Source organism: Mytilus californianus, unplaced genomic scaffold (genome assembly GCF_021869535.1).
Source record: "Mytilus californianus isolate M0D057914Y unplaced genomic scaffold, xbMytCali1.0.p SCAF_9, whole genome shotgun sequence".
Lineage (NCBI taxonomy): Eukaryota > Metazoa > Mollusca > Bivalvia > Mytilida > Mytilidae > Mytilus > Mytilus californianus.
Genome location: NW_026262745.1, coordinates 78,715,717 through 78,743,613, shown reverse-complemented (window position 1 = coordinate 78,743,613; position 27,897 = coordinate 78,715,717). Strand labels below are relative to the sequence as shown.

Sequence of the window (27,897 nt, the reverse complement as noted above, 5' to 3'; positions counted from 1 at the left end):
CAGGTTAAAAAGCTACAAAAGCATTTTGAACAAAAATATATGAAATCAAGAATATAAATAATCTTGAAATATGCAACTTTAACGAACGGAAACTTAAATGTATTTGATTAAATTCCTCACAAATGAATTGATTGTAGTCATGTGGCCTGTCGTTGTACAAGATCCCGGGAAAATTGAGAATATAATATAAAACATAACTAGTAAACGGTATAAGTCTGTTCGATTTTGGAGTGATCCCTTCCAAGAGAAAACTTGATGAAACAAGAGATACAAAGGCGGTGATTGGTGAAATAGGGGATACAAGGGGATGATTGATGAAACGGCTTAACACAGCCCGATAGACAGGATCTGACTAAAGACAAAAAATATGACAGGGAAAAACAAGAACGTAAATGTTTCCCACTAACAGTGAAAGGGAAAGTGCCCTGGTTCATTGGACAACAAAAATTTAAACTTGACCCCATAAAAAATCATGATAAAAAAATAACCACCCAGCATCTATGTATCTTTCCAAAAAAAAAAGGTGGTTGTAAGAAACTAACCCCAAGTTTGAAAACGAAGTTGAGCTGTTACCTGACACAAAGTTAGGCTAGTGTTGTTAAGCAGCAATTGAAACCAAACCAATTATAAAGGTACAAAGTGTTATTTAACATGTAGCATATAGTGTAGGAAAAAGGGGAAGCCTTTTTCTGACTGACTCTATTTAAGAAATTCAGAAAAACATGAGGTTAATGAAGTAAATAAAGGCAACAGTAGTATACCGCTGTTCAAAAGCCATAAATCTATTGAGAGAAAACAAATCCGGGTTACAAACTAAAACCGAGGGAAACACATCAACTATATCATGCTGTTAGACTACAGTAGATATGATGTGTGTTTTGTTATGGTAAGCATTTTCTGTTTTTATAAACTGAATTTTCAAAAAAAAATTGGACCTTCTATGAATAATGGAGGATCTTTAAGTATCTTTGGTCAAAGGTCCTGTCCTGGACCTTCCATTGCTTAAAGTAAATTTGAACCCCTGAGAATTTGATTGTGTTTCTTTATGTACATTTAAGTGAAGATGAGATTAATTTATTTCAGAAACTGAGTATTGGAACTGATTCTGAATTCATGTTCAAATATATATAGAATAATGGCATTTTTGTTTATGATACTGATTTTATCAGCAAGAATATCAAGTGAGGCCGCTAGGGCGAGCTGATGAAGTTAATATCAAAAAATAAAATGCCAATATTCTTTTTATCAGCAATTTATCTTTATAATATGTTTTTTGGTTGAGAATATGAAATAAAATGAATTAGTTAGTAAAACTACTTTTGTGATAGTTGTTTGGTGGTATGAATGAAGTCACATGCATTTCATTGATAAATTGACGCGGACGGATATGACCATATGACCATGCAACGTTGCTGCACTGATACGTGACATCATTGCCAAATATTTTCGGGTATCAAGTCCTGTCCATGATCTAAACAAATATTAGGCAGTAGTATCTAAGGGTAACTGTACAAATTGCTGATAAATTAGTATACTATGACAAATATATTAGTATACTTGGACAAATATATTAGTATTATGGCAAATAAATTAGTATACTATGGCAAATAAATTAGTATTATGGCAAATAAATTAGTATACTATGACAAATAAATTAGTATACTATGACAAATAAATTAGTATACTATGACAAATATATTAGTATTATGGCAAATAAATTAGTATACTATGACAAATATATTATTATACTATGACAAATATATTATCATACTATGACAAATATATTAGTATACTGTGACAAATATACTATGACTAATAAATTAGTATACTATGACAAATATATTATTATACTATGACAAATAAATTAGTTTACTATGACAAATAAATTAGTATACTATGACAAATATATTAGTATTATGGCAAATAAATTAGTATACTATGACAAATAAATTAGTATTATGGCAAATAAATTAGTGTACTATGACAAATAAATTATTATACTATGACAAATAAATTAGTATACTATGACAAACAAATTAGTATACTATGACAAATATATTAGTATACTGTGACAAATATACTATGACTAATAAATTAGTATACTATGACAAATATATTATTATACTATGACAAATATATTAGTATTATGGCAAATAAATTAGTATACTATGACAAATAAATTAGTATTATGGCAAATAAATTAGTGTACTATGACAAATAAATTAGTATACTATGACAAATAAATTAGTATACTATGACAAATAAATTAGTATACTATGACAAATATATTAGTATACTGTGACAAATATACTATGACTAATAAATTAGTATACTATGACAAATAAATTAGTATACTATGACAAATAAATTAGTATACTATGACAAATATATTAGTATTTTGGCAAATACATTAGTATACTATGACAAATAAATTAGTATTATGGCAAATAAATTAGTATACTATGACAGATATATTATTATACTATGACAAATATATTATTATACTATGACAAATATATTAGTATACTGTGACAAATATATTATGACTAATAAATTAGTATACTATGACAAATTAATTAGTATACTATGACAAATATATTATTATACTATGACAAATATACTATGACTAATAAATTAGTATACTATGACAAATAAATTAGTATACTATGTCAAATATATTAGTATTATGGCAAATAAATTAGTATACTATGACAAATATATTAGTATACTATGACAAATAAATTAGTATACTATGACAAATAAATTAGTATACTATGTCAAATATATTAGTATTATGGCAAATAAATTAGTATACTATGACAAATATATTATTATACTATGACAAATATATTATTATACTATGACAAATATATTAGTATACTGTGACAAATATACTATGAAAAATAAATTAGTATACTATGACAAATTAATTAGTATACTATGACAAATATATTAGTATTATGGCAAATAAATTAGTATACTTTGACAAATATATTATTATACTATGACAAATATACTATGACTAATAAATTAGTATACTATGACAAATAAATTAGTATACTATGACAAATATATTAGTATTATGACAAATAAATTAGTATACTATGACAAATATATTAGTATACTATGACAAATATAATAGTATACTGTGACAAATATACTATGACTTATAAATTAGTATACTATGACAGATAAATTAGTATACTATGATAATTGAATGGGTATGCAACTTTCTTGTAATAACAGGGTTTGTACAGCTCCATAAAATCCTTGAAAGAGCTTGGTAAAAATCATATTAAATATGAAAAATAAGAGTAGAAATTCAAAGCCTTGAAAGAAATTGAATCGTCTAGAAGTTTTTGATAAATAATGAAAATGTATTTCTGACTGAATTTTTTATACGCAAATCAATTTTTGACGGGACGTATTATGGTATACAAATGTCCGGTGTCTGTCCGTCCATCCGTCTGTCTGTCCGGTGTAAACATGTCACGCCATAACTTGAGAATGACATATCCAAATTTCATGAAACTTAACATAGTTGTTTCTTATGATGGTCAAACGATCTGTATACTTTTTGGTGAAAATAAGATTAAAACTTTTTGAGTTACGGGACTTAGTAACTAAAACAGGTGTGTGTTTTTATTTCACATGTCGCTCATCTCAAAAACAATTTATGATTATTGCTTAAAACTTTACACACTTCTCAGTTATATTAATCTTAAGATCTGTATACTTTTTGGTGATGATTCAAAATTTTATTTTTGAGTTATTGAGTATTTTGTAAAAAAAGGGGGAGGGGTTTTTCACATGTCGCGCCATATCTCAAAAACGATTTATGATTATTGCTTAAAATTTTACACACTTCTTAGTTATATTAATCTAAAGATCTGTATACTTTTTGGTTTTGATTCAAAATTTTATTTTAGAGATATTGAGTTTTTTGTTAAAAAAAAAGGGGGTTTTCGCATGTCACGCCGTATGTCAGAAACTATTTATGCTTATTGCATAAAAATTCACACACAAGACGACGGGCGTATCATGCGCTCATGGCGCAGCTGTTTATTGACAAATAAAATAAGTGTTATTTTCCTCAAATTTTGAAGAAAGATTAAACATCTTTTTATACGACCTCAAAAAAATTTTGCCGTCGTATATTGGTATGACGTCGTAGTCTTCGTCGTCGTCGTCGTCGTCCGAAGACACATTGGTTTTCGCACTCTAACTTTAGTTTAAGTGAATGGATCTCTATGAATTTTTACCATACGGTTTAATACCACAAAAGGAAGGTGGGGATTGATTTTGGGGGTTATGGTAATAACAGTTAAGGAATTAGGGGCCAAAAAGGGGCCAAAAATAAGCATTTTGTAACTTCCAGACATAACTTGTGTGTTAGTGTATGGATCTCTCTGACATTGTACCACAACGTTCTGTATCACAAAGGGAATGCTGGAATTGATTTTGGGGGTAATTGCCTCAAAATTTTAGGAATTAGGGGCCAGAAAGGGGCAAAAAACAAGTATTTTTCTAGTTTCATGACAATAACTTGTGTGTAAGTGTATGGATCTCTCTGACATTGTACCACAAGGTTCCATATCACAAAGGGAATGCTGGGATTGATTTTGGGGGTAATTGCCTCCAAATTTTAGGAATTAGGGGCCAGAAAGGGGCAAAAAACAAGTATTTTTCTAGTTTCATGACAATAACTTGTGTGTAAGTGTATGGATCTCTCTGACATTGTACCACAAGGTTCCATATCACAAAGGGAATGCTGGGATTGATTTTGGGGGTAATTGCCTCCAAATTTTAGGAATTAGGGGTGAAAAAGGGGCAAAAAACAAGTATTTTTCTAGTTTCATGACAATAACTTGTGTGTAAGTGTATGGATCTTTATGAAATTGTACTACAAGGTTCCATATCACAAAGGACAGGCTGGAATTGAGTTTGGGGGTAATTGCCTAAAACGTTTAGGAATAAGGGGCCAAAAAGGGGCCAAAAATAAGCATTTTTCTAGTTTCCAGACAATAACTTGTGTTCAAGTGTATGGATCTCTCTGAAATTGTACTGCAAGGTACCATACCACAAAGGGAAGGCTAGGATTGATTTTGGGGGTAATTGCCTCAAAATTTTAGTAATTAGGGGCCATAAAGGGGAAAAAAACCAAGCATTTTTCTAGTTTCAGGACAATAACTTGTGTGTAAGTGTATGGATCTTTATGAAATTGTACTACAAGGTTCCATATCACAAAGGGAAAGCTGGGTTTGAGTTTGGGGGGTAATTGCCCTAAACGTTTAGGAATTTGGGGCCAAAAAGGGGCCAAAAAACAGCATTTTTCTAATTTCCAGACAATAACTTGTGTTCAAGTTTATGGATCTCTCTGAAATTGTACTGCAAGGTACCATACCACAAAGGGAAGGCTGGGATTGAGTTTGGGGGTGATGAATCATAAGGGGGTTCAAAAAATTTTGGGGGGGGAGATTATTTTTTCCTTTTTTTTCTTTAAAATTGTTTGAATAGGTAAATTAAAAAATTTTAAGTTCTTAGACCACATTCATTCTGTGTCAGAAACCTATGCTGTGTCAAATATTTAATTACAATCCAAATTCAGTGCTGTATCAAGCTTGAATGTTGTGTCCATACTTGCCCCAACTGTTCATGGTTCGACCTCTGCGGTCGTATCAAGCTGCACCCCAGCGGAGCATTTTATTATTTCCAGAAATCACATTATTTCAAATTAGGATATTCTTGAAACATATGAGCTGCATCCGATAGAAATCGACCTTATGCAAAAGAATATCAATACATCTGTTAACCAATTTCGGGTTGAAAAAATCTTTATGCAAAGGTTGTAACTGTTTTAAAATTGAGTTGTTATAAGAACCCTACAAAACAGACCAAAATTAATCTTTTATTTGGTATTTGAATGTTCCTAAATCAATCAAAGTCTTATGCATGTACATGTATACATGCACTTGCATAAGGTCGATTTCTATCTGCAGCAGCTCATATGTTGTACCCATTGAAATATATAACATCATAGAATTAAGCACATTTTTTTTCAGAGGTAAACTGGTTTAATTAACTGAAACTGAATAAAAGTCGCAAGAACTTTTATGTCAAGTTTATGAGCCAGCAGCCCAGTTTACACCTCTAAAAAATGTGTTTAAACCTTATAATTCTCAACCCAATCAATGAAGGAAAAACAAAGAATGAGGATTAGCTACACAAGCTGTTTTCTCCCCCATGTAAAATGTTTTATATTGATTTAAAGTTTTGTAGATAATTTTTGTCTCGCCTTGACAGAGTCAAAAAGCGAGACATAGGTATGCTGTTTCCAGCGGCGGCGTCAACAATGTATTAGTTTGTGATTCATGGTGAACCACTAGTGGTAGGTCAATGATATTTGGTATGCAGTTGTATTAGCATTAGCACATCTCATTACCATGGAGATTATTTGGCCCCACCCCCTAAGTCAAGGTCTATTGACTTTGAAACTTTGCTTAGTTTACATGTATTAGTTTGTGATCAGGTCAGTTTATGGGGAACCACTAGTGGTAGGTCAATGATATTTGGTATGCAGTTGTATAAGCATTGGCATATCTCATTTCCATGGAGAATATTTGGTCCTTACCCCTCAGTCATGGTCTATTGACTTTGAAACTTTTGCTTAGTTTACATGTATTAGTTTGTGATTAGGTCAGTTTAAGATGAACCGCTAATGTTAAGTCAATGATATTCGGTATGCAAATGTATTGGCATTTGCAAGTTTCGTTTCTATGGAGATTATATAACCCTACCCCCTAATTATGGTTCATTGACTTTGAAACTTTTACATAGTTTACAAGTTAATGTTTGTGTTTAGGTTTGTTCAAAGGGAATGACTTATGAAAAGTCAATGGTATTTGGTTTGCAGTTGTATTAGCATTGGCACATTTCATTTCCATGGAGATTGTTTAGCCCTGTACCTTCAGTCATGGTTCATTGACTTTGAATATTTCCATAACTTACATGTTAAAGTATTGCTATTTTAATTTCAACATTTGCATTATCAAAATAACAAATAGGCGAGACATATCTCTGTGATAACAGTTTATTTATAAAGTAAATATAACCTTAAAAATCTGTGAATTTTATTTATAACAAATTTTGAACATTTAATCAATTTAAAAACTGGGAAAAAAGCCAGAATGTGTCAAGAAATTGAAGGTTATTTTTTAGTTTCCAAAAGTACTGCTAACATTTTAAAGGTGTTAACAAAAAAAAAAAAAAATCTGAAGTGGTCTCACAAAGTTTGACTTTGAACTCTTTCAGTCAAGTGTCATGAGATATTTTGTGAAATCATTTTTACCATGTGTGCTAGATTGGATTTAGTCTCTTTTTTGGGATAATGGAACTTAGGGTTTAGTATTATCTAGTTTTGGATTATGTTATAAGGGCAGAGGAACACAGCCATGTTCTTCACCTTTCTTTACTAGAAGACAACACTGTTATATAAATTCAAGAAGTTTAATAGATGAAATAAATATTCTAATTCATTTAGATTAAAAATGTTTAAAGAAAAATCTCCACTTGAATACTAGTAGTGCTTATTGCTTTTCATTGTTTTATAATGGTCAGGGGTAGTTTGTATACACAACTTTTTCTGGCTACTTTCACCTTCTTTGTTTACTGTAAGTCATTTGATGAGCATTACATATTCTTTTATTGTTATTGTAAGGTCTCTGGGAATGAGTTTGTCTTCATTTATTGACCAGGGAGGGTCCCTGGACTAAACAATAGTTAACCCTTGTTTCACATGTTCCCACTTTAATCAAGTCTTAATTGAGTACTAATGAAGTCAGTGTGAATGGGTTTGTCTGCTACCATATCAGTACCAGTGCTTTATCTTCTTTGACCGCTTTGCTACCATTGCCTTGGCCTTTAAGCCAACTAAGCTATCCTACCATAATTTAGTTTGAAAGTCGACACCAGGGTTGACTAATATTAAAATTAACCTATAAGAGAACACATGTTGAATGGAAATGATAACTTTTTAACTCGGACACATCCCATAACAGTATGAATCACCCCTAACCTCACCTACCTACAAGTATGTCAAATATTTTACAGACTGATCTGGTTAATCAACAAGTATACGACTTCATAGAGGACAAAGAAAGATCTCAACTGTATAATCTCATATGCCATGTCAGCATGACACCAGAAAACCTCAGTAAGTCACAACTGTATAATCTCATATGCCAAGTCAGCATGACACCAGCAAACCTCAGTTAGTCACAACTGTATAATCTCATATGCCATGTCAGCATGACACCAGAAAACCTCAGTAAGTCACAACTGTATAATCTCATATGCCATGTCAGCATGACACCAGAAAACCTCAGTAAGTCACAACTGTATAATCTCGTAAGTCATGACAGAATAACATCAGAAAACCTCAGTAAGTCATTATAATCTCATATGCCACGTCAGCATGACACCATAAAACATCAGTAAGTCACAACTGTATAATCTCATATGCCATGTCAGCATGACACCAGAAAACCTCAGTAAGTCACAACTGTATAATCTCAGATGCCAAGTCAGCATGACACCAGCAAACCTCAGTTAGTCACAACTGTATAATCTCATATGCCATGTCAGAATAACACCTTAAAACATCAGTAAGTCACAACTGTATAATCTCATATGCCATGTCAGCATGACACCAGAAAACCTCAGTAAGTCACAACTGTATAATCTCATATGCCATGTCAGAATGACACCAGAAAACATCAGTAAGTCACAACTGTATAATCTCATATGCCACGTCAGCATGACACCAGAAAACCTCAGTTAGTCACAACTGTATAATCTCATATGCCATGTCAGCATGACACCAGAAAACCTCAGTTAGTCACAACTGTTATAATCTCATATGCCATGTCAGTATGTCACCAGAAAAACCTAGGTAAGTCACAACTGTATAATCTCATATATATATGCTATGTCTGGCACACAGAGTTTAAAGCCTTGTACCTTTGATGCATTTTTACACTAAATGCTAATTGGGGACCAACTTTCTTAATGCCATCTAAAAGTAAATCTTTAGGAGCAGTCTTTACAGTTGTTGAAAGTTTTGTTTATTAATTAGTAAATGTCTGGCCATTTATGCCAATTTAAATAATGTTTGTTTATTTTACAATGAACTTCCGTAACTTATTTGTGTTATTTATTTTTTACAGATGACAACCAGGTATCTTTCTCTTGTCACTTTAAGAGAGGATCCCTAGGACCAGACAAGCCTCCTGTTTATGAAACTGTCAAATTTACTGGTTTTAAACATTGGAACAGTAAGTCATATTCAAATGTAAATAATTATTTAAAAACACACAAGAAAAAACGTAAAATTTACTGACTTGACTTGAACAGAAAGTAAACTAAAATTCAAAGACTTGTCTAATACATCAAGTAAGCTGTAAAATTCACTGACAAGTTAAACAGAGAGTAAACTCAACTCCACTGACTTGACTACAACAGATGGCAACCTTAAAATTCACTAACTGTACTTAAACAGAAGGTAAATTGTAAAATTAACTAAATTTACTAAAACAGAAAGTAAATTGTAAAATTCACAAAATTTACTTAAACAGAAAGTAAATTGTAAAATTCACAGACTTTATTAAAACAGAGAATAAATTTCTGACATTTCTGCTTGTTTTATATTTCAGATTTTAGTGACAATGAAGATAGTTGGAATTATGGAATGATGACACAGATGAAGGACAACATGTCATTCTGTTGTACTGTACAGATAGAGAATGCTCAGTTTATACGGGAAATGTCCATTATTGATGAAGCCAAAGCAGAATTCACATCAAGACACAGTCTAGAGTGGAAGTTCCTTTATCTTGACCATAGGTATGTCTAAAGTGGAAGTTCCCCTTATCTTGGTTATAGGTATGTCTAAGGTTGAAATTACTTAATCTTGAATATAGGAATGTCTAGAGTTGAAGTTGCTTTATCTTGACCATAGGTATGTCTAGAGTGGAAGTTCCTTTATATTAATCATAGGTATGTCTAGATTAGATGTTCCTTTATCTTGACCATAGGTATGTCTAGAGTGGAAGTTCCCCTTATCTTGACCATAGGTATGTCTAGAGTTGAAATTACTTTATCTTGAACATAGGAATGTCTAGAGTGGAAGTTCCCCCATATCTTGACCATAGGTATGTCTAGTGTGGAAGTTCTTTTATCTTGACCATAGGTATGTCTAGAGTGGAAGTTCCTTTATATTGACCATAGCTAGGTCTAGATTAGAAGTTCCTTTATCTTGACCATAGGTATGTCTACAGTTGAAGTTACTTTATCTTGACTATAGGTATGTCTAGAGTGGAAATTCCTTTATATTGACCATAGGTATGTCTAGAGTGGAAGTTTCCCTTATCTTGACTATAGGTATGTCTAGAGTTGAAGTTCCTTTATCTTGACCATAGGTATGTCTAGAGTGGAAGTTCCCCCATATCTTGACCATAGGTATGTCTAGATTAGAAGTTCCTTTATCTTGACCATAATATGTCAAGAGTGGAAGTTCCCCATATCTTGACCATAGGTAGGTCTAGAGTGGAAGTTCCCCATATCTTGACCATAGGTATGTCTATAGTAGAAGTTCCTTTATCTTGACCATAGGTATGTCTAGAGTGGAAGTTCCCCTTATCTTGACCATAGGTATGTCTAGAGTTGAAGTTACTTTATCTTGACCATAATCTTGACCATAGGAATGTCTAGAGTGGAAGTTCCCCTATATCTTGACCATAGGTATGTCTAGAGTGGAAGTTCCTTTACCTTGATCATAGGTATGTCTAGAGTGGAAGTTCCTTTATATTGACCATAGGTATGTCTAGATTAGAAGTTCCTTTATCTTAACCATAGGTATGTGTAGAGTTGAAGTTACTTTATCTTGACCATAGGTATGTCTAGAGTTGAAGTTGCTTTATCTTGACCATAGGTATGTCTAGAGTGGAAGTCCCCCCATATCTTGACCATAGGTATTTCTAGAGTGGAAGTTCCTTATATCTTGACCATAGGTATGTTTAAGTCCGATTTTTATGCAAGTGAAGCCATACATCTTCTCTGTAAAGGCCAACAGAATTCATGGGCGTTTTTCTTTAATTGTTTAATTTTTTGTCTTGCTGGTATAAAAGCTTTGAATATTGAATATAAATTCATAATAAAATCCAACAATGAATAAGCGTTAAAGAGAGTTGTTAGATGAAAACCAGAAACCTGCAAAAAATGCCAGATCTTTCAATGCCAAATGGTTACAGTTGTTCACATGGCTAACCTTTGACAGTACACATAATGCTATGTTCTGCACCATCATCCAGAAACACAAAAAGAAAAACAATTTTGTATATCCCGGGGCCTGCAACATCAGAAAGTCCAGCGTAGTAGACCATGCAAGTTCCAATGACCATGTTCAAGCATTAAAGTCTGATGAAGCAGCCAAAGACAACAAACTTCAAGACGAGGGTAGAGAAGTTGTATGAATAAACAGATGATGCCATGACAACACTGTGTAGAAATGCTTACTACATTGCCAAAGAAAATTTACCGATCAACATACAAGTACCAGTCCTTGAATGAGCTGTCCAAGATGAATGGAGCACCGTTAACATCAACTATGTACCAAGAAGATACAGCTTGCTCTGAATTCATCAAAATTATTTCCTCCCAGACTGTTTTGCAAGATGTAAAAGACAGTCAAGAGTTCTCTATAATGATAGACGAGTCCACTGACCTATCAACACAGAAACACTTAATATTGTACCTCAGCTATTTGAAAGATGCCAAACTTAAGATCACCTTCTCCAAGCTGATAAACCTGACTGTGTTGCCATAACCAGCCAGCTTATAGCCTACCTGCAAGAGAATGATGTTGACCTTTCCAAACTGTATGGTATGGGATCCGATGGTGCAGCTGTCATGATCGGTAAACACACTGGTGTATCCCAGCTCCTAAAAGAGAACAATCCATATCTGATAGAGATGCACTGTGTTGCTCATCGTCTAGCCCTTGCATGTGTTGACCTATCCAAAGAGATTCCAGAAATCAAATTTGTAGAGAGCATCATCAAAACAGTCTACACGTATTTCAAGAGGTCACCATCCAACCTGTCAGAGCTCCGTACATGGCAAACAATCTTAGACAATCCATAGCTGAATCCACTAGATGTCCACAAAGTCCGATGGTTATCTATGGGTCAAGCATTAGACAACTTAAGAAGATCCCTAGTTTCGATAGTACATATGGTATCAGACCAAGGTGACAGCAATATAGTCCAGTTCCATGATGCATCACATGACATCCTACAAGTTCCTCTACCTGCTCCACTATCTGAATGACATTTTCAGCAAAATCAACATCCTTAGTATGGAGACCTATCATACAGCACAGTCCTACTGCAAGTCGACGGGTTCCTGACTGCCTTATGAGCCAAATACCTCACTGACCAATCATCTTTCTGGCCACTTCTGTCCGAGTTCATCCTAACAACAACTGAACAAGAGAACTTCAAGGGTATCAACTTCAGTCGCTCACCCAGAGATGTCCACCTTCCTGGATAAGTTGTTCATCTGGTATCAACTCTTACTGACAACATAAAAGACAGATTTCCAGACTCCAAGATATTTGAGGCCTTCACCATATTCGAAACCAGCCTCTTTCCCAGACAACATTTCTGATTTACCCCACTATGAAACCAGTCAACTGAACATACTGACCAGTCACTACACCAGCTTTGACGAAGACACCACCCTACAAGAATGGAGCACTTTGAAGTATATCATCTTTAACAACTTCAGACATCTCATCCCTGCTGAACTACTGTCAGAATGTGAGAATAATTATTGGTTTTATTGCCATTACAGGAAAAACTGCATACAAATATATGTCAGATTTCAGAATGCCAGTTCTTGTATTACGATTCTCCCCCAGTTGCATTATTTGCAATAATGAAAACCATTCAAAAATATTTAAATTTACAGTATGACCTTGACGCCTCCTTGCTTGTCAAAGCATCATCTATAATTAGATAGCTACTATATATATATATGAACTTGACATTTATTATCTGTTCATAGCTACTTTCTGTACTTTTTTGTAATGGCTGGTTTTGTTTACAATTAAATAGCTTCTATTTATATGACCTTGACATTTACTTCTCAGGGCATCACCATTAATTGTAGAGCTACTTTTTATATGACTTTGACATCCAATTTCCATTTCAGGCTTCACCTATGATAAGATAATTCACTATTTAAAAATATCTATATGACTTTGATATGTATTTCTTTTTAAGGGCATCACATAAAATCATATACATATACCATAATAATGAATGACATTTGTACATTTCCAACTATTGTATATTCTGTTGATATGACCTTGACATTTACTATGCATTTCAGGGCATCACCTATTATTGGATATCTACCATTTGAAGTACTAGGGACGTCAGGCTATGACTATTACCACCCTGATGACCTTGATTGTTTGAGTAAATGTCATGAACAGTGTAAGTTGATGTAACCTGAATGTCCTAATTTTTGTCCCCCGCGCAGCGCATTGCAGGGGACATAGAAATACCGGGCGTCCATCCATCTGTCCAGTCTTGTTAGCGCTCTAACATGTACAATACTTGCCAGATCTTTATGAAACTTATATCATAGGTTTATATTAGCAATGTCTTGGACGAATTCGTAAATCAGTGCCAATTATATTATTTTTAAAAGAGTTATGCACCTTCGAAACATTAGTTATATGGAAAATTGTATCATTAGAGCTCTCATTTGTACAATTCTTGCCAGATTTTTATGAAACTTATGTCATAGGTTTATATTAGCAATGTCTTTGAAGAGTTTGAAAATCAGTGCCGATCAATTATTTTTTAAAGAGTTATGTCCCTTTGAAATATTTATTATATGGAAAATTGCATTGTCAGCACTCTCATGTGTACAATTATGCCAGAATTTTATGAAATTTATATCATAGGTCTTTGACACTTTTGAAAATAAGCTGATCAAATATTTTTAACTAGTTATGCCCTTGGAGATTTTAATTATAATGAAAATCACATTGCATTTGCTCTGAAGCCTTCATTTCTCTTAGATATTAACAAAAAGTTTTAAAGAACAAAAAAAAGTATTGTCCTTGTACCCAGATAAAATATATGCAACACGGGTGACATTGGAACTCTGTTCTTTTATTAACCTTGATTAGGATCATGGTGTATTTAACATAAGACAAAATATTTTTCTTGAATTATGGTGTAGTGAGGAAAACTTCCAATCAGTTAAAAAGTTATATGGGATGAATTTCAAAATTATTATGCATTTTGAAATTAAAATTCAAAATATTTTTTTTACAGTGATGCAGAAAGGGGAGGAAACCTCAACTTATTACAGATTTCTGACCAAAGGTCAACAATGGATCTGGTTACGGACACGTTATTACATTACATATCATCAGTGGAACTCTAAGCCAGAGTTTGTAGTTTGTACAAATGTTGTAGTAAGGTATGTGCAATGTTATGATAACAGGGAGCTATGTAGGGGAGTTTAAAAAGTATCAATTTAACATTATTATGACAGGGTCCTATTTAGGGAGTTTTAAAAGTGTCATTACAATGTACAACATTATTATAGCAGGGGCTTATGTAGGAGGTTTTTAAAAGTTTTAATATAACATAGTAATAACAGGGGCCTATGTAGGAGAGTTTTAAAAGTATCAATCTGAAAAAAGAGATGTGGTATGATTGACAATGAGAACTATACATCGGATTTAAGCATTATAAGTCTTCAACCATGAGCATAACAAGAGTTGGTAGTATTAGTCCCTATAAGATAATGCAGTCAAAAACAGTTCTTCACATGAATAAGCCTACAAATGTCGACTTTGTTATTAACTAACTAACATTATTTTATTGGTAATGGTTTTTCTCTGAATGTCTGTTCATGGAAAAATTAACTTAAAAGTTAGAAAAAAGAAATGCACAGTCAGTCTGTACAGTTTTTGTATATTAAATCTTATTAGCCTGTGTTTGTTCTTCCTTTGGTTGGCTATGTTTAGTCTTAGATACATGATTTTTGTATTAGTTGTTATTGGCATTGAACTAGCTGTCAGTAACTGGGAATACTTTCAGATCTGTACTTAGTGTCTTTTTTGTTGTGGAGATATATAAATATCCTGCCACATCTGGTCTGTGTTTATGTTACTTGTTTTTCTACTTGTATTGATCTGATGAGTAAAGCCCTTTTCAGCTGATTATTATAGTTTGTTTATATGTTGTGTTGTTAAACCAATCTTCCAGGTTAGGGGAGGGTTGTGCACCTACAATTATGTTTAAACCAACCACAACCACATTATGAATGTGCCTGTCCCAAGTTGGGAGCCTGTAATTTAGTGGTTGTCTTTTGTTGCTGTATATCATATTTTTTTGTTCATTGTTTTGTACATAAATCAGGCCATTAGTTTTCTCGTTTGAATTGTTTTACATTTGTCATTTCGCAGCCTTTTATAGCTGATTATGTGAAATGGGTTTTGCTCATTGTTGAAGGCCTTACAGTAACCTATAGTTGTTAACTTCTATGTCATTTGATCTATGATGGAGTGTTGTCTCATTGGCAATTATACCACACCTTCTTATTTTCATATCAGTTCCTGAAGGTATCATCTGCCCAGTAGTCAAGATTTCGTATTGCAACATTTTAAGAAACATACCATTAAAGTAACAATGAATAAATTAATGGTGTAAATCAACAAGATTTTTAAAAATCAATACTATATCATTATTAAATCATATTATCTATAAGCATTATTGGAAAGCAATTTTTAAACAGACTGTATACTGGAAAAGAAAAAATGAAGATCTTTTTCAGTGTTGCGTTTGTGAAAACATTTTCATGTAAACATTTCTGTCTTGTATAGTTATTCAGATGTTAGAGAAAATCTATGGAAAGAGATGGGATACAATACAGCCAATGGTAATACATCAAATGAAAGGGAGAGAAGTCCATCTGTTTGTTCTGTTACATCAGGGCCTAATATGTCTTCCTGTCACAGTGTCAGGTCTGCCTCTTCAGACAAAGCAGGTATGTAGTCCATGATTGTTCTGTAGCATCAGGCCCGATTATGTCTTGTCACAGTGTGGGGTCTGCCTCTTCAGACAAAGCAGGTATGTAGTCCATGATTGTTCTGTAGCATCAGGCCCGATTATGTCTTGTCACAGTGTGGGGTCTGCCTCTTCAGACAAAGCAGGTATGTAGTCCTTGATTGTTCTGTAGCATCAGGCCCGATTATGTCTTGTCACAGTGTGGGGTCTGCCTCTTCAGACAAAGCAGGTATGTAGTCCATGATTGTTCTGTAGCATCAGGCCCGATTATGTCTTGTCACAGTGTGGGGTCTGCCTCTTCAGACAGAGCAGGTATGTAGTCCATGTTTGTTCTGTAGCATCAGGACCTAATATGTCTTCCTGTCACAGTGTGGGGTCTGCCTCTTCAGACAAAACAGGTATGTAGTCCATGTTTGTTCTGTAGCATCAGGACCAAATATGTCTTCCTGTCACAGTGTGAGGTCTGCCTCTTCAGACAGAGCAGGTATGTAGTCCATTTGTTTGTTCTGTTGCATCAGGACCAAATATTTCTTCCTGTCACAGTGTGAGGTCTGCCTCTTCAGACAAAGCAGGTATGTAGTCCATTTGTTTGTTCTGTAGCATCAGGCCCGATTATGTCTTGTCACAGTGTGGGGTCTGCCTCTTCAGACAAAGCAGGTATGTAGTCCATGTTTGTTCTGTAGCATCAGGACCAATTATTTCTTCCTGTCACAGTGGGGGGTCTGCCTCTTCAGACAGAGCAGGTATGTAGTCCATTTGTTTGTTCTGTAGCATCAGGCCGATTATGTCTTGTCACAGTGTGGGGTCTGCCTCTTCAGACAGAGCAGGTATGTAGTCCATTTGTTTGTTCTGTTACCCTTCACTTTCGGAAAGTATGAAATAAATCTTTAAAAAAAAAAAAAATCCGTACATTTTATGGACCCCAATATTGGTCAACATACAATTTTCAATAAAAGACATGTGCCTATACAATATTGAAGTTGAGAATAAAATCAAAACAGACCATCAGGAATCTGACATAAACACCAAAACAGAAAACAAACAAAAACACAACCATTAAGATATGACATAAGTCAACCATTGAAAAAGTCCCTGACTTAGGTAAAATCACATTTACATGTGGCAGACTTTATTTTTAAAATTCTTGAATCTCTAAATTGATTGTAGAATGGCATCTTTTTATGCCCCCGCTGTAGCAGAGGGGGCATTAAGTTTTACCCTTGTCCATCTGTACATCCGTCCGTTTGTCCGGACGTACGTCCGTACGTCCAAAAATTGGTTTCCGTTCTATAATTTTAGTTTGCCGTAACCAAATGTTATTAAACTTATACACAATGCTTATTACCACAAAACACAGATCAAGTTTGAATTTTGGTGGCATAACTTTTACTGTTCTAGAGCTATGCCCCTTTATAAATGAAAAAGTTGCTGAATTTTTGGTTTCCGTTCTCTAACTTTAGTTTGCCTCAACCAAATGTTATGAAACTTATACACAATGCTTATTACCACAAAAAACAGATCAAGTTTGAATTTTGGTGGCATAACTTTTACTGTTCTAGAGCTATGCCCCTTTATAAATGAAAAAGTTGCTGAATTTTTGGTTTCCTTTCTCTAACTTTAGTTTACCTCAACCAAATGTTATGAAACTTATACAGAATGCTAATTACCACTAAACACAGATCAAGTTCGAATTTTGGTGGCATCACTTTTACTGTTCTAGAGTTATGCCCCTTTACAAATGAAAAAAAATTGCTGAATTTTTCCTTTCTGTTCTCTAACTTAAGTTTGCCTCAATTAAATGTAATGAAACTCATAAACAATGCTTATTACAATCAAGTTCAAATTTGGATAATGTCACTTTTGCAGTTCTTGAGTTATGTCCCTTTATAACGTTATATGCAAGTGGGGGCATCATCTGTGTCCCATGGACACATTCCCCATTTTTTTTTTTTTCATTACTATGTTTTTATATTATAATTGTAAAAATTTTCAAACATTTTAAAAAACATATTTTGTAGGTTCATCAAAGTTAGGAGACAATGACAACTCTCCATCATCAAGTGTCCCTACCAGTAAATACATTCCACAGACAGTCTCACAACATCTACAACTTCTCTTACAACATAGACTATTACATCAGCCATTGAGTCAAAGTCAGGCTCCCAATGGTCTTGTTACTATGGAGAGTCAGGTAAGGTTACTATGGTAACACATACACTTCTGTTACAGCATAGACTATTACATCAGCCATTGAGTCAAAGTCAGGCTCCCAACGGTCTGCTTGCCATGGAGGCTTAGGTATGGTTACTATGGTAACACAAACTTATGTTACAGCTTTGACTATTACATCAACCACTGGTCTCCAGTCAGGCTTCCATTGGTCTGGTACCCATTGTGTCAGGTTAGGTTTCAACCATCAACAACCTGTGTTCAGCAAGCACTTTTATCTGTCTGACATTGATCTCAATTTCCTTTGGTCATAATTTAGTTTTTGGATTAGCACTGTACCTCATAATTTTGATGTGGCAGATAAGAAAATTTGAGTGTAATAATAGAGTACATCTCATCTGACAAGTTTCATTTGACTTTGTTCATCAGTTTCAGAGTTAAATGACCCTAACATAATTCCTATATCGCAACAGGCAATATATTTTAGCCTTTCAATATAAAAATACGGAGATGTGGTATGATAACCAAGAAGACAACTATCCACTAGGGTCCAAATAACTAGGATCAGAACAATTACAGGTCATAGTTCTGCCTTCAAAAATAAGCAAAACCCAAATCATATAGTGAGGTATTCATGATATTAAAGTCCGTAGGATGACCAAATGTGAAGCAATTCAAAAGAGGAAACCAAAGTCCCAATTTATGCTACAAATGCTAAAATCAATAATAATAATAAAAAAAAACAACTATTGGTTTTTAACCTGATTGAAACAAGTGGCTCTATTTTATCAACAGTTTACAGTATAAAGTAATTTGAGTTATTTTCCCTAGGTTGATTTTCTTATTTGGCTAACCAGATTAAAACATGTGATACAAGCAAGTTTGATATGAGAACAGGTCATTGGTTTTTTCTTTTGAATTGTTTTACAGTTTTTCATGCTCAGGACTTTTTAAGCTTAATACTGTTAGGTACAGGATTTGCCCAATTTTTGAAAGCCATGAGGTGACTTTTAGTGGCTTACACCCAAATCCTTTCATCTCTGGTGGATAGTTGTCTTGTTGGCAATGATACCACATTCCTTATTTAATGCAGATCATAGAAATGAATTGTACAAGACTTAACCAAAGGAATATTTTGCATGCAGAAAAAACTTTTTTTTATAAAAGTCTACCTGTTAGAATAAGGAGTGGAACTTTTGATTTATGAAGGAATGTGTGTCCATTGACCTCCACCATGGCAGCAAAGGGAAATAACTCATATTACTATAATGAAAAAAGTATTAATATTCAGTACGGAAAAGTAAGACAAATAGGACTAAGGTGCTGCACATATGATGTTTTAAACCAAAACATGACAAATATTTTAATCTTTTTTTCACTTTACAGCTAGGACCAACACCATCCACAAGTACTACACAAATGTCCCCAGAGATCCAGCCTACATCTCCACAGGTTTGTTAAATATATACAAAATATAACAGGACACCTTTCTTATTACCATTTTATTCCATATCATTTCATTATTATGTTTTGTGGGGGGAGAGGAAGTTGGTGGGGGGAGGGGAGGCGGGGAGCAGGAGATTATTTTTTAGATATTTTGTTCATTTTGTTTTATACATTGAATTATGCCATAAGTTATAAATCTGTTAATTCACTAATGAGCACATCGTCATTAACCAAGAACACAACACATCTTTTTCACAGGAGAGTTCTTCTTTTACAAGTGTTCTTTTCATATAGTTCACTGAAGCTATATATGTAACACATTTTACCCAAACTTTATAGCAGGAGTATAAAGCAAGGGTCCAGAAATATTTCCACATGGTTAATTAATTTTTTGACATTCAGTTTGAAAGTTCATTATTTCCTCCAGCCAGGAGGTTGATAAAGATGAGGAAGAAAATACCATAAGGAGAAAGCTGATATTGTGAAGTTTCAAAGATTCCGATATGTTTCCAGAGTAAATCAATTTCTGCTAAAGTGTATAATATATTTGTTTTTAAAGATACTCATCAAAGATAACAGGCTTATAATTTTGTACATCTGACATGTGGTTTGTCTACAAAAGACTCATCAGTGAGGCTTGAATCTAAAAAGTAAAAGTGTATTGAGGAAACAAATTCCTAAATTCCTACATTAATCTATCCCTTGGGTAGAAAATCCTTAGTATTTTGAACAATTCAAAGTTTTGTAAACAGTTAATTTAACAAAAGATTGCTTTCTAAATCGACACCATTTTACTGACAACAAAAATTAAGTTTGTCCTTTTTCAGATTTTGTTTAAACCAATGTATGTATTGAAGCATTGTAAAATCTACAAAGTTAGACTTATGAAATTACTGGCCAGAAAACATTAAATCTTAAAGTTTTCATTAAATTCTATTGAAAAATATTTAAAAAGTCATTGGCCTAAACAGATCTTCACTGGAAATGGGTTGGGCCAGCGGACTAGTGCTGAAGGTACGCATTGCAAAAAATAATTACAATTATATAACTCAACTATTTGAACAGAATGTGTTTTTTCTCAAGAAAGATTTATTGAGACTAAAATAAGACCAGAATTAGCCATTTAAACCAGACTTTGAACTTCAGGCATTACGTTCATACTCAGACTCAGAAAACAGCCAATCAACTGACTGGGTTCAGTGTTTCAGATCACAAATTTTGAGTAAAGTTAAATGAATAAATGGCCAATTATCTAAACACTCAGAATTTATTTATTTGTAATAAATTCTTAAATGGTTGTTTTATTTTTTATTGAAATTTTTCTTTCTTCGCAGTTGTTCCTTACACCTGTACAACAACAGTTGTATCGTCAGCTTCAGGACAAAGCTCAGCAGTTACAGTCGGCCATAGTACGGCAACAGACAGAACTACAACAGATAACACAGCAGTTGAGTTTCGCAAAACAAGGAGGACATCCTGTTCCTGTTATGTCTTCATGTCAGCCTATTGTGACATCAGGTACTATTTATTCCTCTTTATATGTGATGACACATCTTTTTAAATAAACAAGGGGGACTAACTGTTCCCGTTATAAAAATAAGAAGATGTGGTATGATTGCCAATGAGACAACTCTCCACAAGAGACCAAATGACACAGAAAATAACAACTATAGGTCACTGTATGGCCTTCAACAATGAGCAAAGCCCATACCGTATAGTCAGCTATAAAAGGCCCCAAAATGACAAATAAAATACAATTCAAACGATAAAACTAATGGCCCAATTTATGTACAAAATAATTAACAAAAAAACAAATATGTTACACAGTCTTCATGACGGCATATTGTGACATCAGGTACTGTTAATTCCTCTTTATATGTGGTGACACATCTTTTTAAATAAACAAGGGGGACTACTGGTTCCTCTTATTTCTTCATGTCATCATATGGTGACATCAGGTGCTGGTAATCCTTCTTTATATGTGGTGACACATCTTTTAAAATAAACAAGGGGCTACTGGTTCCTGTTATGTCTTACAATTAACAATAAATACAATAGGTAGGTCCTGTAATAGAGGAGGGGCGAAAGATATCAGAGGGACAGTCAAACTCATAGATCGAAAATAAACTGACAACGCCATGGCTAAAAAACAAAAAGACAAACAGACAAATAATAGTACACAAGACACAACATAGAAAAGTTAAAGACTAAGCAACACTCGGGATGATCTCAGGTGAGAACGTCCAGGAAGAAGGTTGGGGAAATTTGGACTGCCACTTAAAAATGAGGGTATATTGGATAGGGACAGAAATTTAGCCTTGCAACAGGCCACATACGGACCCCTCAAAGAGTTGTTGCAAGGTTCTTAACGTGTAAAGAGCGTGGCTTCCCAATTGGCGAGGGTTTTACTGCCAGTCGGAGGAAGACCAATGGTGACTATATTTCTATTCCCCAATCACCCTTTATTCCCCAATCACCCTTGGGGGTATCTTTCTAGATAAACAAGGGGGACTACTGGTTCCTGTAAAGTCTTCATGGCAGTCTATTGTGATATCAGGTACTGGTAATCCCTCTTTATATGTGGTGACACATCTTTTTAAATAAACAAGGGGGACTATTGTTTCCTGTTATATCTTCATGCCAGCCTATTGTGACATCAGGTACTGTTTATTCCCCCTTTGTATGTGGCAATTGTTTTGCTATATAGTCATATGGTAGTGTGTTTTCTGCTTGTGCAGGATCATAGTAGATTCAAACCAATGACTTTTAAATTAGAATTTTCATCTTCTTTGTAAGAATGCAGGATTAAATCTGATTGGCTCACAGTCATAATATTTTTTATATTAAAAAACAGTTTGTAGCTTCTATTTGAAAAAATGTTTCAGTACAAATATAAAACATGTAATATTCAGTGGTAAATTGTTATACACCTGTCAATCAAACTGTCTTCACACATTTATGACTCTTGTGACAAAAAAAATCTTACAATTAAAATTGATTGTAAGTTATATTTAAAAATAAATGACTTATGAGTATTTGTACAAAAAAAAACAAACCAATGTATCTAATTTGTTTGATATTTATCAAAGCCAATAATTTAAACACATTTTATCATTTAAGTTGGGCATTATGTCATATGGGCACATATTTTTTTATAAACCTTGGTTGGGTAGGCCAATTGGTTTTGTAATTATATTTTTTTGATCATTTAATTTTACAGTGCCAGTTAGTCCTATCATGTTTGCCACAACATGTGGTATGTTACCAACTAGTCCACTTCCTTCAGTCTCAGTGCAGCAGATTTTACCGCTTCAGCCAGTAATGATGGACCATACCATTCCATTTCATCATCTTATCTCTAAAGACAATTCAGATGACCCTCAGACTTAAGTGTTCAAGAAATAAAAAAATAAATATCAACATACATTGTAACAGCTGTAAGATGAAAGAATTGAATATTCATGTGCATGAAGAAGAAAATCATTTGTTCAGAGAAAAAGAAAAAAAGCAGTGAAAATTGATTAGACTCTCAATTTTTTTATACGACCGCAAAAATTAAAAATTTTTTGGTCGTATATTGGTATGACGTTGGCGTCGTCGTCGTCGTCGTCGTCGTTGTCGTCGTCGTCGTCGTCCGGCGTCGTCCGGCGTCGTCCGAAGACACATTGGTTTTCGCACTCTAACTTTAGTTTAAGTGAATGGATCTCCATGAAATTTCACCATAAGGTTCAATACCACAAAAGGAAGGTTGGGATTGATTTTGGGGGTTATGGTACCAACAGTTAAGGAATTAGGGGCCAAAAAGGGGCCAAAAATAAGCATTTTTGTAACTTTCAGACAATAACTTGTGTGTAAGTGTATGGATCTCTCTGACATTGTACCACAAGGTTCCATATCACAAAGGGAAGGCTGTAATTGATTTTGGGGGTAATTGCCTCAACATTTTAGGAATTAGGGGCCAAAAAAGGGGCAAAAAACAAGCATTTTTCTAGTTTCATGACAATAACTTGTGTGTAAGTGTTTGGATATTTCTGAAATTGTACTACAAGGTTCCATATCACAAAGGGAAAGCTGGAATTGAGTTTGGGGGTAATTGCCCAAAACGTTTAGGAATTGGGGGCCAAAAAGGGGCCAAAAATAAGCATTTTTCTAGTTTCCAGACAATAACTTGTGTTCAAGTGTATGGATCTCTCTGAAATTGTACTGCAAGGTACCATACCACAAAGGGAAGGCTGGGATTGAGTTTGGGGGTGATGAATCATAAGGGGGTTCAAAAAATTTGGGGGGGGATTTTTTTTTTTTTTTTTTTCTTTTTTTCCTTTTTTTTTTCTTTTAAAATTTTCCATTTTAAGTTGGTTATTTCTGATTTATATTTAAAAGCAAATAATAATGATATGGTAGGAGATACACACCAAACAGGATGTGTAAATTATTATATAATAAGTATTGTGCAATAGCAAGAAATTTTCAATTGCACAGTATTGCACAATAGCAAGAAATCTTCAATTGCACAGTATTGCGCAATAGCAAGAAATCTTCAATTTAACAGTATTGCGCAATAGCAAGAAATATCCAATAGCACAATATTGCGCAATAGCAAGAAATTGTCATTTGTACAGTATTGCGCAATAGCAAGAAATATTCAATTGCACAGTATTGTGCAAAAGAAGATACTTCGTATAAATTGCTTATTTCTTGATCAATTTCAATGGGGTTTTATTCTTGAATTCTTGGGGTTCATTAATATGCTGAATCTAACCGTGTGTAGCGGGCAGGGGCTTGAAATGCTTGACCCAAAAGTTTTACTCAAATTTTATGAGTAGTTTGCAAATTGCAAAGTCAGTATGACAAGATATGATCTGGTCAGTATAATATAGGCATTTGCTAAAAGTCACATAAATAAGTTTCTATATTTTATTCATTTCAAGACTCAGATATTTTCATTGATATTCAAGATAAACAACAACAATTTTAAGTAGTAAGATACTTAAATTATAGACTCTTAAATGATATGACAAGAATCTATTCAGTATACATGTAATATTTTATCTCTACACTCAAGAGATACTTATTATGATTTTAAAGATTGCAGGATAACTTTGGCCGTGCAATTCTAATAAAAATAACACTTGCTATTACCAATATAATTGTATGTTGGTGTGTCAGAAAAATACATAAAAGGCGGAGTCCTGCTATATTACCAAGAAAATAAATTACCCTTACAGAAAATACTAATTTCAAGTGAATTTAGTCAGAATACCTTTTTCTGACATTTTTGTATATAGTAATAACTGATACCTCACCAGTTACATAAAAAAATGTTTATTATTATTAGTTATATTCAGAACCTTTCCTGAATAAAAACTACCCATGAAATACAGTTTATACCTTACATAAACTGTTTTGTTTATTATAATTTCCAGACCTTTAGGAAATTATCCCTTAATTGCCAAATGTTTTCCTATTTAATTGTATTTATTAAAAAAAAATAAGACAAACGTTAACAGTAACATGAAATACAATGAACAATTTCAATAATCCTAACTTTAAAAGATAACTAGAAATAAAGCTTTGCCAGCAATAATACGATAATTAACTTAAAAGATATTCTAAAAAAAACAATTTTAAGAACTTTCCTAAATTTACTAAAAGAATAAAATACTTTAAGCAAAAGATCAAAAATGTAGGAGTCCGGCTCCTAAGAGTCCGCTAAAAATGAAATATTCCTTTCTAACTTAGAAAACGCTAAATTTACTATTTTCCTTTACAGTTTAACCTTTAAAAAAATGAAGTTTGTAAGAAAATTAACCATTTTGACAAAAATTAATGATGAGCAAAATAAAATACTAACTGTAACGACCAAAGATTTAAGCAGAACTGACGAACAAGCGTCGAAATTACGTCAATGTTGGATTGTTGGCAAAGTTGGAAAATTGTTGGATCGCGCGCTTGCTGTCCAACGAAATATTTGAAATCTCAAATAAATTACAAAAATCATAATAATATACAATTTTAGTAACAGTCATATAATAAACAAATTTTACATGGTACTAAACAAATTTCTATAGTAGCTAAAAATACACCAATAAAACTTCACCGGAAGTCACAATACGTAAACAACATTGCCAAAAGTTATGTGTGTCACCGGCGAACCAAAATGACAAATATCAAGGATAGTGAGCATTAACATCTACAAAACATTGAAGACGTTGACTACAAATACTAAAAGGAATTACAAAGAGTATTTGAAAACAGTTGCCGAAACGTAAAAATAGTGTTTTTATTGAAACATCGTCCCAAGTGACACATGGGTTCCACTGCGCATGTCAGTACATTTCATTCATAAAATTCAAGCAAGGTGCGTGGATTTACTACGAGATTTACTACGATCTACTAGTACAGTTGCTACAATTGGATCATCACAAAAATACAAGACATCCAGTTGGATTATTACTATGAACTGGTAAATTATAACATGAACTTCAAATAGTTTATCAAATATTCAAATGACAGTAATTCAATATTTCTAGAAAATCATAATATTGTAATTGTTCCAACTTTACTTAATTAAATGTTAATTAAAACTTATTTGTTTCAATTATGAATATGTTTCAGACTACAATCATTACAAGTAATATAGTACAAGTTATTTCACACAGTTACTGTTTCCTACATAATAAGACTTTCATAAAAAAAATACAGAATATTAAACAATATGCTTTATTAATACCAATTAAAACATACATCAAAAATATCTTCTCCCTGTCTATGTAAACTTACATGTACATCACACATGTCACAATAAAATACATGTACCCTAGTCTTCGTACTCTACATTTTACCCCCTTTCCATTATTTGCGTCCCCGCAAATACTTTTAACTTTTGCAAAAGCTTCCAATTAAAGTTGTTTTTTTTTCTATGCCTTAAATGCATATACTTCTTAAAAAGAAAAACAGACTAATATTTTAAGAATTATTTCCAAAACTGAATGAAATTAGTTTTCTTATTAATACCATCTATGATTATAACACAAATACATGATAATATATTAGATTATGTAAAAATTATACATAAATATATTCTTTTTATATAATACTTTTCAGATACACTAGAAGTTTCACCATTATGACCATCAGCACGAGGGCGGTAGATACCAGACAGACATATATATATATACCAAAATGTGGAAAATTACTAAACATTATGACCAAAGTGGAACATGTCCAAGAACTAGAGGTTTTCTGAAGGAAAATTTAGTTACCATGCAAACAGTACCAAAATATTTAAATATAAGTTTAAAAATACACCCAAAAATAACTTTTAATTCTCGAAAGCTTTGACTATATCTAATATAAATAACTTATAAACTTTTCATGAATTTCAAAGATAAATTTTCAGTCTAAGTAAATTTAAATAACTTTTTATCTTAACCTTAAATTACTTTAGATGTTAACAACTCTAATAAACAATACCTTAAATTTCCATTAAAAATATAAAATTACATCTTTATTCAATATATAATTAGTTGTCATTAACTACTAGGGACTTCTTCTGTTTCTTTTGTGTTCCTGTAGCTGTGGTAGGAGGTGGTTCTGGTACAAGTTCTTTTTCTTTACTAGTCAAATGTCTAATTATTTCTTCTTTGGATACCCCCTTTCCAGACACTAAATGTGAGTCATGAAATTTCAGTCTTCTCATTGCATTTTGGTTATTCAATTCAAGTGTGTCTTCACTTTCTATTAACATCTTTGGTTCATGTTCAACAACTTCTGCTGAACCAATTACTGTATCTTGATACAAAGTGTTTTTGTAATCATATGTGTCCATTATGCTAGTTTTACACGTAACATCTTGGCTTATGTTAACTAAACATGGTGCCATTACTAATGAAAATCTTTCTAAAAAATTCTCAGAGGGTTCTAAAATACAATCTTGAACTGTTTCAGGAGAATCATCATCAAGTCGGTCAACAAAAACATCAACACAAATTTCTGACCTTGGGGGAATTTCATAGTTAGCTTCTCCATAAATTTTTCGAATAAATTTATTTGTTTGGCCAATTTGGGTACAATGGATAGCATGACCACCAAGCAGTATAATTCCCTCTGTTAACTTTATGTCAGCAGGACC

General features: G+C 33.2%; 1 protein-coding gene across 1 annotated transcript in view; it reads left to right on the top strand.

Moving 5' to 3' along the window:
- Positions 1–23,304, top strand: part of LOC127716290 (circadian locomoter output cycles protein kaput-like) — a 34,394-nt gene extending 11,090 nt beyond the window's left edge. The window contains exons 6-15 of the mRNA XM_052222449.1: positions 8,110–8,212; positions 9,225–9,332; positions 9,711–9,900; positions 13,450–13,556; positions 14,409–14,556; positions 15,968–16,131; positions 18,170–18,342; positions 19,707–19,772; positions 21,101–21,284; positions 22,987–23,304. Of these exons, the coding sequence (XP_052078409.1) occupies positions 8,110–8,212; positions 9,225–9,332; positions 9,711–9,900; positions 13,450–13,556; positions 14,409–14,556; positions 15,968–16,131; positions 18,170–18,342; positions 19,707–19,772; positions 21,101–21,284; positions 22,987–23,156 (1,413 nt within the window). The 3' untranslated portion in view covers positions 23,157–23,304. The remainder of the gene's footprint in view (positions 1–8,109; positions 8,213–9,224; positions 9,333–9,710; positions 9,901–13,449; positions 13,557–14,408; positions 14,557–15,967; positions 16,132–18,169; positions 18,343–19,706; positions 19,773–21,100; positions 21,285–22,986) is intronic.
- The last annotated feature ends 4,593 nt before the right edge of the window (positions 23,305–27,897 follow it).